Here is a 13046-nt window from a genome sequence, read left to right on the forward strand (position 1 = left end):
CTTTAAAAATGAACAATGTGTAAATAGCTCCAGATATCTAAGTGTGCATATGTGCAAGTTTCTTACCTGCTGCTGGTAAATCCAGCTTTGCTCGTTTCAATTCCGCTATAGAATTTTGGAGCTGCTCTATTACAAAGTCATCTTCATAGAAGAAATCCTTGGCTAAAGTCTCCTGCAGAAATTTTACAAGCTCTTCCATTTGTAATTTCATCAGATGCTCTATATAAGGAGAAAATATTATATTATGCATTAAGATATCTTGATAATGAACACTGGAAAATGTATTTCTGTCATTAGGTGCTTTTGTTTTCAAAGTAGAATGAAAAATACTGGTTAATTATGCAGATCACTGATTTCTACACCAGAAATCTGTAAAATGCATCCAAAATTCACTTGTAGATCACTATGGAAATGCTTTCTATGTATCATTCTCCACTTAGGACAGTGTTTTCCAAACAGAGGCATCTTTACAACACCCTCCTTCAGCTTTCTCATGTCCAACAGCTTCAGGTCTTTATTTTTCAGCCCTGCATCCTCAACTTACTCTGCAGATCTGTACAACACACATCATCTCTCTTAATCAGGAGCTCTGAAAGGCAGTAAAACATTTTAAAAGTCGCTATTTACAGTATCCTCATTCACAACTGAATTAACTCCCAATGAAATGATGATGGCAGTTCACACTTCAGAACCATTGCTTCAGGCTCTCTGAAAATTCAGGTCATATTTTGAAAGTCATTTTACAGTTATCAGGTTATTTTTCTTTCCCTTTTTACACAGCAGTAAGGCCATGTGGCTTGCAAGGCTGTAACTGCATACCTATGTAGCTTCTTTAATCATCTGTATGTCATCAAAAGTTTCAGAATGTACAATTTCTATACAGAAACCATAAAAAAAAAGATGGGCTTGCACCGTAATAAAAATGCCCTTGGCATGTATTTCACAGTGACACTTTGACTGGATAGCTATACCATCAATGTTTTTAAGGGTAGACAAGAAACTGGAAAACAAATCAGAATCTGTCTTCTGCCACCTTCTCTGCCAGCCCTCTCATCTCCTCTCTGTTGCCCTGAGCTACTTGAGGTGTTTGATCATGGAGGATGTTGCTACTTGCTAAGCCAGCAAATCCACACTCAGACTTTTTCCTCAGGTCTTCCCACAAAGAGCGGTGAATAAAAACAAAAATTCAAGTAGATGTCTATTTGCAAGTACAGAAGAGGAACTAAAATGCTAAGCCTAATTATTTGCCTCAAAATGTTTAGCTTTCTTAAGTGCAATAATGAAAAAAGGAACCTTTTCCATTTTTCAAGGCAGTTTATGAACAAACTAGCAAGCACACCCCAGTGAGACAGTGAGGGAGCATCACCACAGTTCAAGAGGAATAAACTTGCAAGGAAACTACAACGTGAATTCTGCAGCTCCATGCAGACTCTGAATTTACAGAGTTAAATGACTTCACTCAGAAAGCCAAAGTCCCACAGTAAAAGCGTCTTGAACTTGAGCTAAAAGGTATCACCCTGAGAAATGTTCAAATTTACTCAAACCTAAAATGCATCCTCAAAAGCTTTTTCAATCCTTTGGAACTTAAGATGCTACATCACTTTAGGGAACCAAGCACAGGTGCTTTAGACAATTCTTCTACCGAAAATCTCAAATTTTACTTTACACAAAGGCAAGAGATGAAAGAGAAGGTCACACAGGCAGACTACAGAAACTCTGGATTTTAATTACATTCTTGGATAAACAATGGCATAAGGAGAGAGACTGGTGATTCCTCATTGCTGAGTTGTTTGTTGGTAACAGTTAGTGGCACACTCTGGATTCTTTGTGCGCTTTTCCAATTAATTTAAATCCTGTAGGGGCTAATAAGCCATTTCCAAACCACACACCTACAACATTATTCCCCCTTGTCTAGTCAGCAATACAGCTCACCTCATGTCTATGTTTAAATAACTTTCTTACTGTCATAAATACTTTGCTTTGACAATCACATTGTATTGGGCCTGGCTGAGATGGAGTTAATTTTCCCCACAGCAGCCCTTATTTCTCCTTCCCTCAATCCTGCTGGGAAGGAGAGTAGCTTGGTGGGCACCTGGATCCAGCCAAGGTCAGCCCACCACACACACACATTAATAAAGCAAAAGCTCTTAACTTTTTGCGCACAGACCTGGCAGAAGAAGCATAGGGCAAATTGGAAACTTGAGATTTTCACACAGAAAGGTCAAACTACACAAATGAGAACAAAACTTGCTGAATCTCTGTTTAGGTTTCAAATGTTTGAGAGGTTTCTTACTTCTGTGTAGTTTCAGAATTGTGTAAGACATAGCAGTGAGAATCCGCTCTCCTTCAAGTATGTAGATATCCCATATCCTGAGGCTTAATGTAAAGGGAGTCTGCAATGACAGAACCAGGTGATGCTGTGAAAACAGTCTGCCCCAAGTCACAATTGAAAACAGCAACAGAAAGGAAAACATACTCACACGATCAAGAAAACACTGGAAAAACCACTTGGTTGTGTAAAGGCTGGTGGGCATATCCTGGGAGTCCTGCAAAGAATGCAGAAGTTTAAAAATACAAAAATCCAAGTAGTGCCTTGCACTGTCCATGAAATAACATTTTCCTCTTGAGGCCAATGTGCCCAATGTTAACCATAAATAAATAATTTAACCATATGAGACACTGTTACTTCAATCCAACAAATTTCTTTTATAGTTTTCCTTCATCAACTTTACCACCTGAAGAACATGCACACAGAGATGCAGAGGTATTAACACAACCTTTATCTTGCTCCTGGGACAGAGGCAGCAGAGGATAAAATCCTCTCTCAAGAAAATAAACCCATATTCTGGAGCAACCCAAGTTCAGGCACTGGGTCCATCCAGTCTTTTATCTCTCTGTAGCAAGGCTGCCAATTCACACCAAAGGCTGAAAAGATTTTGTGACAAAAATACATTAACTACCAGAAACCAGCACAAAACTATCAAATTATTCAAACACAGGGCCTCAAAACAGGACTTAGACTCATAAGGGATTTTATTCCTTAATTCAAGGGCGTAATTTCCCCCAGAGCACAGATAATCCAGGTGGTGTGCCATCCATTCAAAGAGGGCTAAAGCTTCTCTGCAGTTCCATGGAGCTCTTCAAAGTTCTCAGCATAGTCAGAGGAAAAAATGAGAAGTTAAGAAATCCTGAATTTTAACTGTGGGTAATATCATATTCCAGGCTTGCCAGATTTAGCTTTTCCAAAAATTTCAGTTATAAAACACTGAATAAGCAACAGAGCAATCCCTCTGGTTTATCTGCAGGCTTTACTTTTGTCTTTCAGCGAGTTAACATGGGCTCATTTTAGTGACACAGTCACAGTAAGAGATGAGAAAAACAATCCTTCATATAACTGCAATAATGAGATTTTCATGTTGAGAGTCTTGAAAAAAGCAAACAGAACAAAAACAACCTTAGTTTTCTAACCTGTAAGAATGGCCAGCCTACTGAAATGTAAGATATAATGGTCCATGGCTTTGTCTGATAAAAAAACCAAATTGCTATTAAATTCAATGCCCCTAGGAGAGATTCATACAAAAATAGAACTAAGTCCTGAATTGAAACTTAAAAGAAAAAATGTAATAAATAGAGAGAGTGAATGTTTTTTGCATCCCTCTAAACAAATGGGCAAGAAGTCCCTCAGAAGAGAGCTATGGAAGCATTTTAATTTAATTAGCTTTTTCAGTTACTAAAAGCAGTTTCTGCACTTGTCTGAAACTTCCTTTTTTCAAGTGACCCAAGGCAGAGGGGGGAGATGTGGGACAGGGACAGATGACAGGAAAAAAAAAAGCTCTTGATTATTAGCTGCAGTAATAACAGGTGTATAAACAATAATACAAAATTTAATAATGTGCCAGCCTCAGGTTCTATCATCTCAATCATGTATTATTATTTTGGAATTTTTAGAAAGTATAACGGCCTTTTACCATGTACTGTCTTCTTGGGATTATTCTATATTTTCTTTCTGAAATGTGACAACCTCAAAAATGAGAATAACACCATATTTCTAAGCAAAATCATCATCTTGCATGTACTGTAAAAATTAAACCCACAATTTTAATTTCAGAGTCAAATTAGTTACAGAACTGGTTTTGAATTTTTTTTTAATGTGAAAAGATAATCTTGCATGACTAATTCTGACTTGACCTTTTAACAGAAGAGTGGGGGTTTTTTTAATCAGATCTGCCTAACTCCATGTTATGAGCAGTTCTTACAGCACACTGTTAAAAAATAAATTAAAAAAGACATTAAATTCTATTTTGTAATACAACAAGCACACATGAGATGCAATTCACCGTTGCCAAGGTGCTAGTTTGCTCTCAAATTGTCTTTTTTTTTTCTTTTTCTAGGGAGGGAGACACACTAAGCAGAAAATAATATAGTCCTGAGAAGGTAGTGCTTGTAAGCAGCCATCACTCTTAGATGATGTTGCTGCAAGTGAGCATCTCTTACATTACCTTTTAAGACCTGCAGATGGATTCTGGCAGTACCAATGTACTGTACAAGGAAATTCTTGATGACTACTGGAAGGGCATTCTTCCCCCATTAGAAAAATTGTACATTTCTTAGAATAAATACAGCCAAAAAAGGGCATATTATTTCCTATTTAAGAGCATTAGAAGAGAAAAAACCTCTAAATTTAGCTTCATGAGTATGTGCAAATTTTAAAAGGACCATTAACTCGTCTTATAAAGGTTATTTTTTAAACAGAGATTAAAACTGGCTGGTCATAAAGTCACCTCTGTGAACCACAAAGCTCTACATATAAAAAACCCTTGATAAAATGTTTTACCATCAGCAGTTTGCACAAGGCCAAGCAGAACAACCACATATTGTCCTTAACTCAGAGTCCAAAGTGAGACAGGCACCCAGTTTACTTACTCTCATGATCCAATTTTATCCCAGCTCTGCTGAGGGGCACATCTGTCTATAATGAAAACAACAGCACTTCTGCCTCTTAAACTCTGCATTTCCTTTCTGAGATTTGAGTATTCACAACCTAGTGAGTTCACCTGAACTGAAACAAGGTAGAAAGCTGTAAACCAGCATTGTTTGTGCTGCAATATAAATACTCACCAAGTGCTGCTTAAGCTTGGACAAAAATTTCTTCAGTATTTTGTCATGATGTTCTTGAAACCTCAACAGTTTCGGAAAACCTTCAATAAAAAAACCTAAGAAAAGAAAGTGACCACTTAAAAGGTGTATTTGCTACAAAAGTGACATTACAGAGGCACTGAGGCTCCAAGAATATTACCCTTCTGTAAGACCATTGGATCTAAACAGATATTCATAACAATATTATGATGTCCATCTACAGATGTGCACATACTTCTGCCCAAATAACTACAGTTAAACATCAATACATTCCCTCAGTGACTATTATTAGATTAGAATGACAAATGACAGCAGATCCATCAGTCATACATTAGTCTACCCAATATAAGATCATGTGGAAAACACATTTATAATTATTCTAAAAAAACCACAACGAAACAAAAACCCAAACCAAAAACCAAACCAAACCCCACAAAAAAAGAACCACAACACACACCAACTAAAACTTTTAAAAGCAAAAAGACAAATTGGAATTATTGCCCAGAAAATTCATGATAGAAGGGCTAACAGCACAGGTAGCTACTAGGACTGTCTGCACTGAAGAAGAGACCATAAAAAAAACACAAGAGGGATATTCTACCAAGACAAATATCATGATTATACACTATAAGTAAAGACTGTGAGCTCACACAGCTGAGACAGAGGGCATATAAAAATCTTCAGTAGTTTTAGTGATCATATGCTGGAAAAGGAGAGCACTAAGATCCCCTTTCCATTATCAGCGGACTTAAAAACCGGGTTCAGAGTAAATACTTAATACTAGGCAAAAAAATGTAAAAGAAAGCTAGCATAGCTACACAGCAGGAAAAGAAACCATCCAAAAAAGATCCTTCAAAAAGCTGAAGCTGTGTTCAGATCAGAAAAACAGAGATGATCAAGCACTCACAGTATAAAAATGTGAAAAAGCAAGCCTGCCCCACCAAAAAAACAACTCACGAAAGACATTAAAAATACTAATAGACCTATTTTCAAACACCTTGGAAACAGAAAGTCTGACAGAGTTTGTAGGTTTGTGAACATTTTTAGAAGTGCTCAGGGAAGATGAAGTCAATATTAAAACCAAGTGAAATTTTTGCACAGAAGACATGGGGAAGGTTCCTGCTAAACCCTAAACAGCTCAAAAACAACTCACAGATGAACTACCCGAAACGTGGATTCCATGAAACCTCTTGCCATGACTCTGAGAAGGGCTGACATGACATCAGCTTTTCTTACACTGGTTTTCAGACCAGTATCTGTGCAATACTCACATCACTATTCCAAGAAAAGACTGATAGAAGCCATAATAAGCTAAGTTGGGGCAAGTGGTTGCCCAGCTGGATGTAATGCAGAGAATAATCGACATGGTTTTTACAAAGAGAGGTCATGTCTCTTAAATCCACCGGGCTCCCATGAAGAAATCAGTGAGCATGCAGGCACAGAGAGCAGTGGCTACTGCCTATTTAACTTTGCAAAGGTTCTTGATAGGTTCTATCACTAAAGTAGCTTGTTCTCTCCAGCCCACCTCCAAAAGCAGCCAATCCAATCAGTTGAAAGACAGCAAAACAAAAAAGACAAAAAGGCTTCACCCATGAAGTTGTGCAGGAGTTTGTGCTGGGACCTGATGACACGTGTCATGTGTCCACACTGTGAACAATCAGTCAAGTCCTGGCCACCCTGAGGGAGTATTGGAAAGTCTGGAAAAAGCAAGAAGCCACAGAAGTCAAGGTATACAACCACTTCTGTGCCAAGAGCAGTGACAAACCAAGTGCCAGAAGGGAGCTGGTCAAACATTCACCATCTTCTCTATGACAAATCCAGAGGAGAAACCGTCACGTGGCAGAGCCAAAACACAAATGGAAGAACAATCCATATTACAGGCAAAACAAATTTTTATCTCAAGAAGTTCCTTCAGAACATTTTCCAGGAGGTGGAGGGGTTGATCTTTGGTTGCCTTTTTTTTTTTCAGACACTTCACTGAGCATCTGTTGCTGGGCACTGCCACAGACAGAACACCAGGTTAAATAGAGTTAGTACAGCAATTCCATATTCTTAGGATGAAAAAGTCTACCAAAAAAAACCCCAAGACCTTTTAAGCAGTATGGAAACTGGAAGAACAAGTACAGACTCACAGAACACATGTCACTTCAGAAAAAAAGAGAATAAAGGATTCACTAAAGAAGTCTCAAACTAAAAAGCAAATTCTTTCTAGTTACCAATTACAGAATTCAGTACATGGCCACTAAGACACAATATTTACTGTCTCAGGTTTAGTATTTCATAGATGCAAATTCTATCATACTTAAATGCTGGGCTGCATATTAGGAAATCTAATAACATAGGCAAGGCATTTGGTATTTTCTTACTGTAAACAGTGACTCCTTCAAAGCTAATTTGCCACCTGCAATAACATTCAAAGGTGTTTTTTCAATGGAAGGTTGCTCTTTCAAATTTATATACACCAACTCATTATCTTGAATTTTTAAGACTACAGAAAGACCAATGGAAAGAGCTTCCAAAAAAGTAGATAATCTTCAGGGTCAGATACCTGCACTTTATCATTTATCACATTATCCATACAATACAAAACATCAGAGAGAGGTCAAATTCATCTCTTGATTTCAAGTGGGGCTATGCTAGAAATAAATCTAGCTAATGGGCTGCACCCAAAAAGTATTCTAGGTTTCCAGATCACAGGTAGAAGAGAAAAACAAGAACTTTTCACCACCCTACTCTTGTCAATATGATTCTAATTGAATTACTCAGCCCCCTACCATAATTTCCACTGGGGGGTGCCCATTTCAGAGAACCATCTCATGGTCAGTAGCATCAAGTGTAACTATAAAAGTTTTTCTTCTTTTCAATTTAGAATTGAAATTATTTTGGCTTTAAAGAGTTGGTAAACAGCGCTTTAAGCTACTTTCCCCTAAGAATGTAGAAAAATGGCAAAGTTATACAATATCAGTCAAGTCAGTTTTAAAGTTTCCCTTCCAGAATCTACAGTGATATTTACAGATGCACAGTGACAAAAACTCATTTAAAACATAAACATTCAAAGAATCATAGGAAATCTGGGTTGCATAGGACTTCTGGAGATTACCTGGTCCAACCTGCTGAAAGGAGAACCTGATGGTTGGTAACATTTGAGTTATAATCAAGGTTTTGTCAGCGTAACTAAAAATGCAACCTTCCCTAACAGATGTTGCCAGGACAGTTTCAATGTGTATAAAACCTGTGGCACGATGGTTCATGTACCCTGTGGAGGAGGAACTCATCAAGCCTTGGGCTACTCAAAGCTCTCTCCTTCCCTCTCCCATCACTTGACAGGTGTGTGACAGGAATGAGGGAGGAGAGGGAGGTCTGCAACAAGTCATTCCCGTGTTCACCCTCTTGTTCATCATGCACGTGATTTGGTGACTTCTTCTGACTTACTTCCCAAAACACCCAGAATTTCCTACGAGCTTTGAAGAGCTCAAAATCCTACACAGTTGCAGTTGCACAGGTTTTGGTTATTGTTAAATCTATAGATTTTTTGTAAGATGCTCTTAGTCTGTGTTACTACTGTGTAAAGCTTCAAGAAAGTCTTTGACACTTGATGATTTCAAAATTTCAGTTGAGACACTGATCCTCACATCAGATCACACTTCTTTTCCCCCCCTAAAAGTGACAGTTTTGCAGAAGTATAAGCAGCAAAATAACAAACCAGCCCTTTGTCCTGGGGGTGGAGAACACCCAGGAACACCGAAAAGCTGAGGAAGGTATAACAGCACAAGAAAGCCTTGAGCAGGGAAAAGGAGCTGGAGGTTGTTGGAAATCTGCTAAAAAGCCCAAGTTCTAAATAACATTTACTTTTTCAGTACAGCTTTCCTGAATCACCACATCAGTAACATAACAAAGATGATGGAATTCCTGGACTTGTCCCATACCAATAGCCATGGAACACGCATAGATCACACTAAATCTGGCAAGGAAAGAGAGAACTACTGATAACATAAGAGTAACAATACCACAAGAGCAGGAATTTCTGTGTGAGGAAGAGACAAAACTGAGAACCCCAAAGTTCATGCCTAGACACAAGTCCATTTTTTACTGTCAATTCCTGTCCTGCCAAGTGATAGCACAGCTGCAATATTATTTAACACATTCTGTATTAGGTTTCCACTACTATTTTATTACCACATAGATGCCTGCATAACCAGTCTTCAATTGGTTACATTCCCTGAGAGACTAAGAGAAGAGGAAACCATCTGATTTTCATTAGAATTATTTGAAAGATATCACATATAAAAACAATTACTTACCCTTGTGGGTGAGAGCTCCAGTAACATCCAGTACCCCTCCCAAGTATAAAGCTCCCATTTTGCCTTACTTTTACCAATCAGACAGAGCAGTTCAGTTCAATTTCTGAATAATTTACAGCTTGAAAGGACAGGTTGAAACCTAAATATACTGAATGACATGGACCCATACCGTGCATAGCGTGCTTTGGGCCAGAGAGGAGCTTCACCAAGGCCCAGAAGGCATCTTCTTCATTCATGTACATGAGGAGTAAAGCTGTGATCTGGCTCATCCCCTGACAGTATCCAACTTCCTGAGAATCAGACAGTGAAAATATTAAACTGCTGGGAACAAAAGCCTCGTAACCATGAGTTCTTATCTTTTTCTTTAGTTAGTGGAGATGCCTGTCCTGATAGCACAGGTTCCCTAATTACACCACCAAACAAACTTTATATTTAAACATTCAAAATATTGGTAGAGAGAAGGAATGATGCACAACCCTCCAGCTGAAAAGTAACCTGGAAGTATTGATTGTTCATTAGAACTCACTACTGATGCACAGAATCCTTGTCAGTACTAATATCTTCAAGTAACTGTATCATCTTACCCTCAGAATGGACATGTTACCATTTAGTTGTAATTTGGTTTTTTTGAGGGGGGGAGAGGATCTGGCTTTGTTTAGGCTTACAGTCAGAGCACTACTGATAAGCACAGGATCTGTCAAGAGTGACCTGTAGCTATAAACCTGCTGAAGTTTAGCAGCCCAATAACCAGCAACCGTAACGAACCCAAAGAAAAATTTTATTGTTCCAAAACTGAACTCAAGTATTTCCTCTACTATTAATTTTGACTTTTATGGTAGGAATCAACTGTCACCATCACTCAGCTGCTCAGATAACCCCACCAATAAAGTATTTGTAAAGATAATGACTTAATTATTGAATAAGTTTTTTTCAGGTTTACAAGTTCTTAGCAGAACTTTTGCTCTAGAGATAAAAGCAAAGCGTAAGAACTGCTGCACGTTAAGAGGAAAAATGCAACAACATAAGTGCAAAATAAAGACTTCACTGCAGTATTCTCATCATTACACTTTGATGGTTGATTTTAAACAATATTTTTCATGCAACTTGAAAATACCAGTCCAATGTTTTATAGGAGGTATATAAAGGCCAGACAGAAAGGTTACATTTCTTGGAACTCTGAAAACAAATCAAACAAACTGGTATTTAATTCGAGTAATTGCTTGATTTCACTTTCCTCTTCTGAACTTTCTCTATTTTCACACTGAATGCTAGGGAGCTGCTGATGGATATAAAATGGAAGATGTATGGAAATGCTCAAAATGGGCCCAAGGAATGAGGGGATATTACATTAAAACCCCAGTTAAGTGTGGACACAACAGCATTTCAGTTTTTATTTTTAGCATACAGCCAAAAGACATAAGTTCTTAACCCTTATGATATAGCCTAGAAACCCCACTCTAATAAATCCCCATCCAGGACTGCAGCCAAGACCAAGGGCTTACATAAAGATGCAACTTCTAAAGACATTTTCCATTTTCTAGAACCTTTCAGGTTATGAAATATGCCTGTTAACTCCAACATGTATCTTTTTCCAGTATTTTCCTCCCTATCATTCAAATGAATGGGAGGCAGATAATATAACGGGGGGAAATATCAGTGCCTAATACTCCAGCACAGCACAAATTCATTACTCTTATTGGACACAATATTGAGCTTCAGCCAAACTGTGTGCACAGTTCAGTCTGTCCAATCAGATACTCATAATCCAGATACTTTATTTTAACTTCAGCTCAAAACATGTCAACAAGCAAATAATCCATTTCTGTACACTTCCAAAGGCCTTTGAAATGTTTGCCATTTTTTTTTTTTAGGGAGAAAGAAGATAGAGATGCAAGTTATTATCTTACATTCAGAGAAATCAGATTTGTATGAAGGGACACAACTTACCGTATTATACATGGAATATGCAGCTAAAACATGGAACAAAGATTGTTGCCTGGAGAAATAAGAGCAGAAAAGGAAAATACTATAATATTGTCTTTTGTAAAACCAGAAAATCCTAGAAGTAGTGAACTGTATTTCGGAAATGTGTTTCCCCAATTCAACTTGTCCAGCACTAAAGAACACTTCACAATGATAAGCACTTCTGATTTCAAGCTAACTTTGTAATTAGCACCTTTATGAGGCTTTACATGTTCAAAGGTTTCAAAAAATACCTACAGAATTTTGAGAAGGCAACGGTGTCAGATCATCATTTTTACTGACAGGTAAAGTGAAACACAGGAGGAACTACATTTCAAACACTGATTTATTCTGGATGCCAAAATTTAAACCCTCCAGACCTGTTTCTGTGCTTGCAGAACACTAACAGCTGTTACTGATTCCAAACTGATATGTAGAATTGGAGATGTGAAATGCACAAAGCAGCCACAGAGGTGTCTTAATCTTGGCACCCAAATTAAAGTCTGCTGTGGTGGCTGCTACTGTCAAACTGGAGAAAAGCAATATTAACTCTGACTTGGCATCCTGTGCTCAGCCCTCTGAGTGTGCTGATGTCCGAGTACTTCAGGGTTAGACTTGAAAAAAGCTTTGTAAAAGTCCTTTGCTTTCTGTAAAACTGTCTATCTTGTGAAGGTAACAAGACAGAAACCAAGAAACCAATCAACACAACCCTGCTCTTCTCAGCTGGGCCACCAAAGTAATGGTGGAGGGCTCTCATAATGAATTTTTAAACTGACATGCACTTTTTGTGGTTTGTTCAGGAGAGTTTGGACACCCGAATGCCTACTTTCAGTTGCAAGTAAAACTGCTAAAATACAACTGCTGAGTTTTGCATATTGTCCTTTTCCTGTTCAGTGACATTTCTTCTCTGACACCAATCAATGTATGGAAACAGATATTAGCAGGCTAAAAAAAAAGTATAAAAGGTGCTTATTTTATACTGGGAAGAGGATGTACACCTGGAAAAACTTACCAAAACCTTTACATTATGGCATTTTTGTTGGTTAAACTTGAATTCTGAAGAGGGCAATTCTTCAAGGAACCAAAGAAAAGTTTAACCTGAAGTCCTAGATATTAAGCCCGAGTTTTATTTTACAAGGACAAATTAACAGGTCCCAAATGTACACAGGAACCTCCTGTATCCTCAGCTGACCATTTGAAACCGAACATAAGAGCTCAATCTCGTTCACAGTAACGTACATAAAATAATGGCAATTTTAGTACTATTTACACTAGATGAGACCACTAAAGACCTGTAAAAGAACGAACCTTCAAAGATATACAGTCTACTTAAAAGTCAAACAAGCTATTGACATACCCAGGGGACTTTATTTCACTGCTATGTGAAATGATTTCTGAATTTTTCATCGAAGCATTGCTGGAAATGTATAATATATGTACAGTAATTCCAAGATCTATTCCAAGTGTGAAATTGCTTCAGGCAGCCAAAGGCTTTCCTGTGGACTCTGAGGGCATGCTTACAGCACAGCCACAGGGACTGGAGCTGGCTCTGCTTGTGCTAACCCCGAACTGATGGAGCAACGAGCTTCTACTGACATGGAAAAGCGTGTATGGGAATGCAGTGAGGCCCAGAGAGCACAGGCAGGG

The 13046-nt window shown here is 38.1% G+C and overlaps 1 protein-coding gene across 10 annotated transcripts in view; it reads right to left on the reverse strand.

Annotated features, from left to right (window-relative positions):
* USP6NL (USP6 N-terminal like) overlaps nt 1-13046 on the reverse strand; it is a 116939-nt gene that overhangs the window by 15013 nt on the left and 88880 nt on the right. For 7 of the 10 annotated variants that reach the window (XM_032687154.1, XM_032687158.1, XM_032687159.1 and 4 more), the window contains 7 exons: nt 11385-11433; nt 9607-9727; nt 5119-5213; nt 2481-2546; nt 2294-2393; nt 545-589; nt 67-219 (listed from right to left, as the gene is read on the reverse strand). In XM_032687154.1, the coding sequence (XP_032543045.1) occupies nt 67-219; nt 545-589; nt 2294-2393; nt 2481-2546; nt 5119-5213; nt 9607-9727; nt 11385-11433 (629 nt within the window). The remainder of the gene's footprint in view (nt 1-66; nt 220-544; nt 590-2293; nt 2394-2480; nt 2547-5118; nt 5214-9606; nt 9728-11384; nt 11434-13046) is intronic. The other 3 variants (XM_032687161.1, XM_032687152.1, XM_032687153.1) reach the window with 1 other exon arrangement.

Source organism: Chiroxiphia lanceolata, chromosome 5, assembly GCF_009829145.1.
Source record: "Chiroxiphia lanceolata isolate bChiLan1 chromosome 5, bChiLan1.pri, whole genome shotgun sequence".
NCBI lineage: Eukaryota > Metazoa > Chordata > Aves > Passeriformes > Pipridae > Chiroxiphia > Chiroxiphia lanceolata.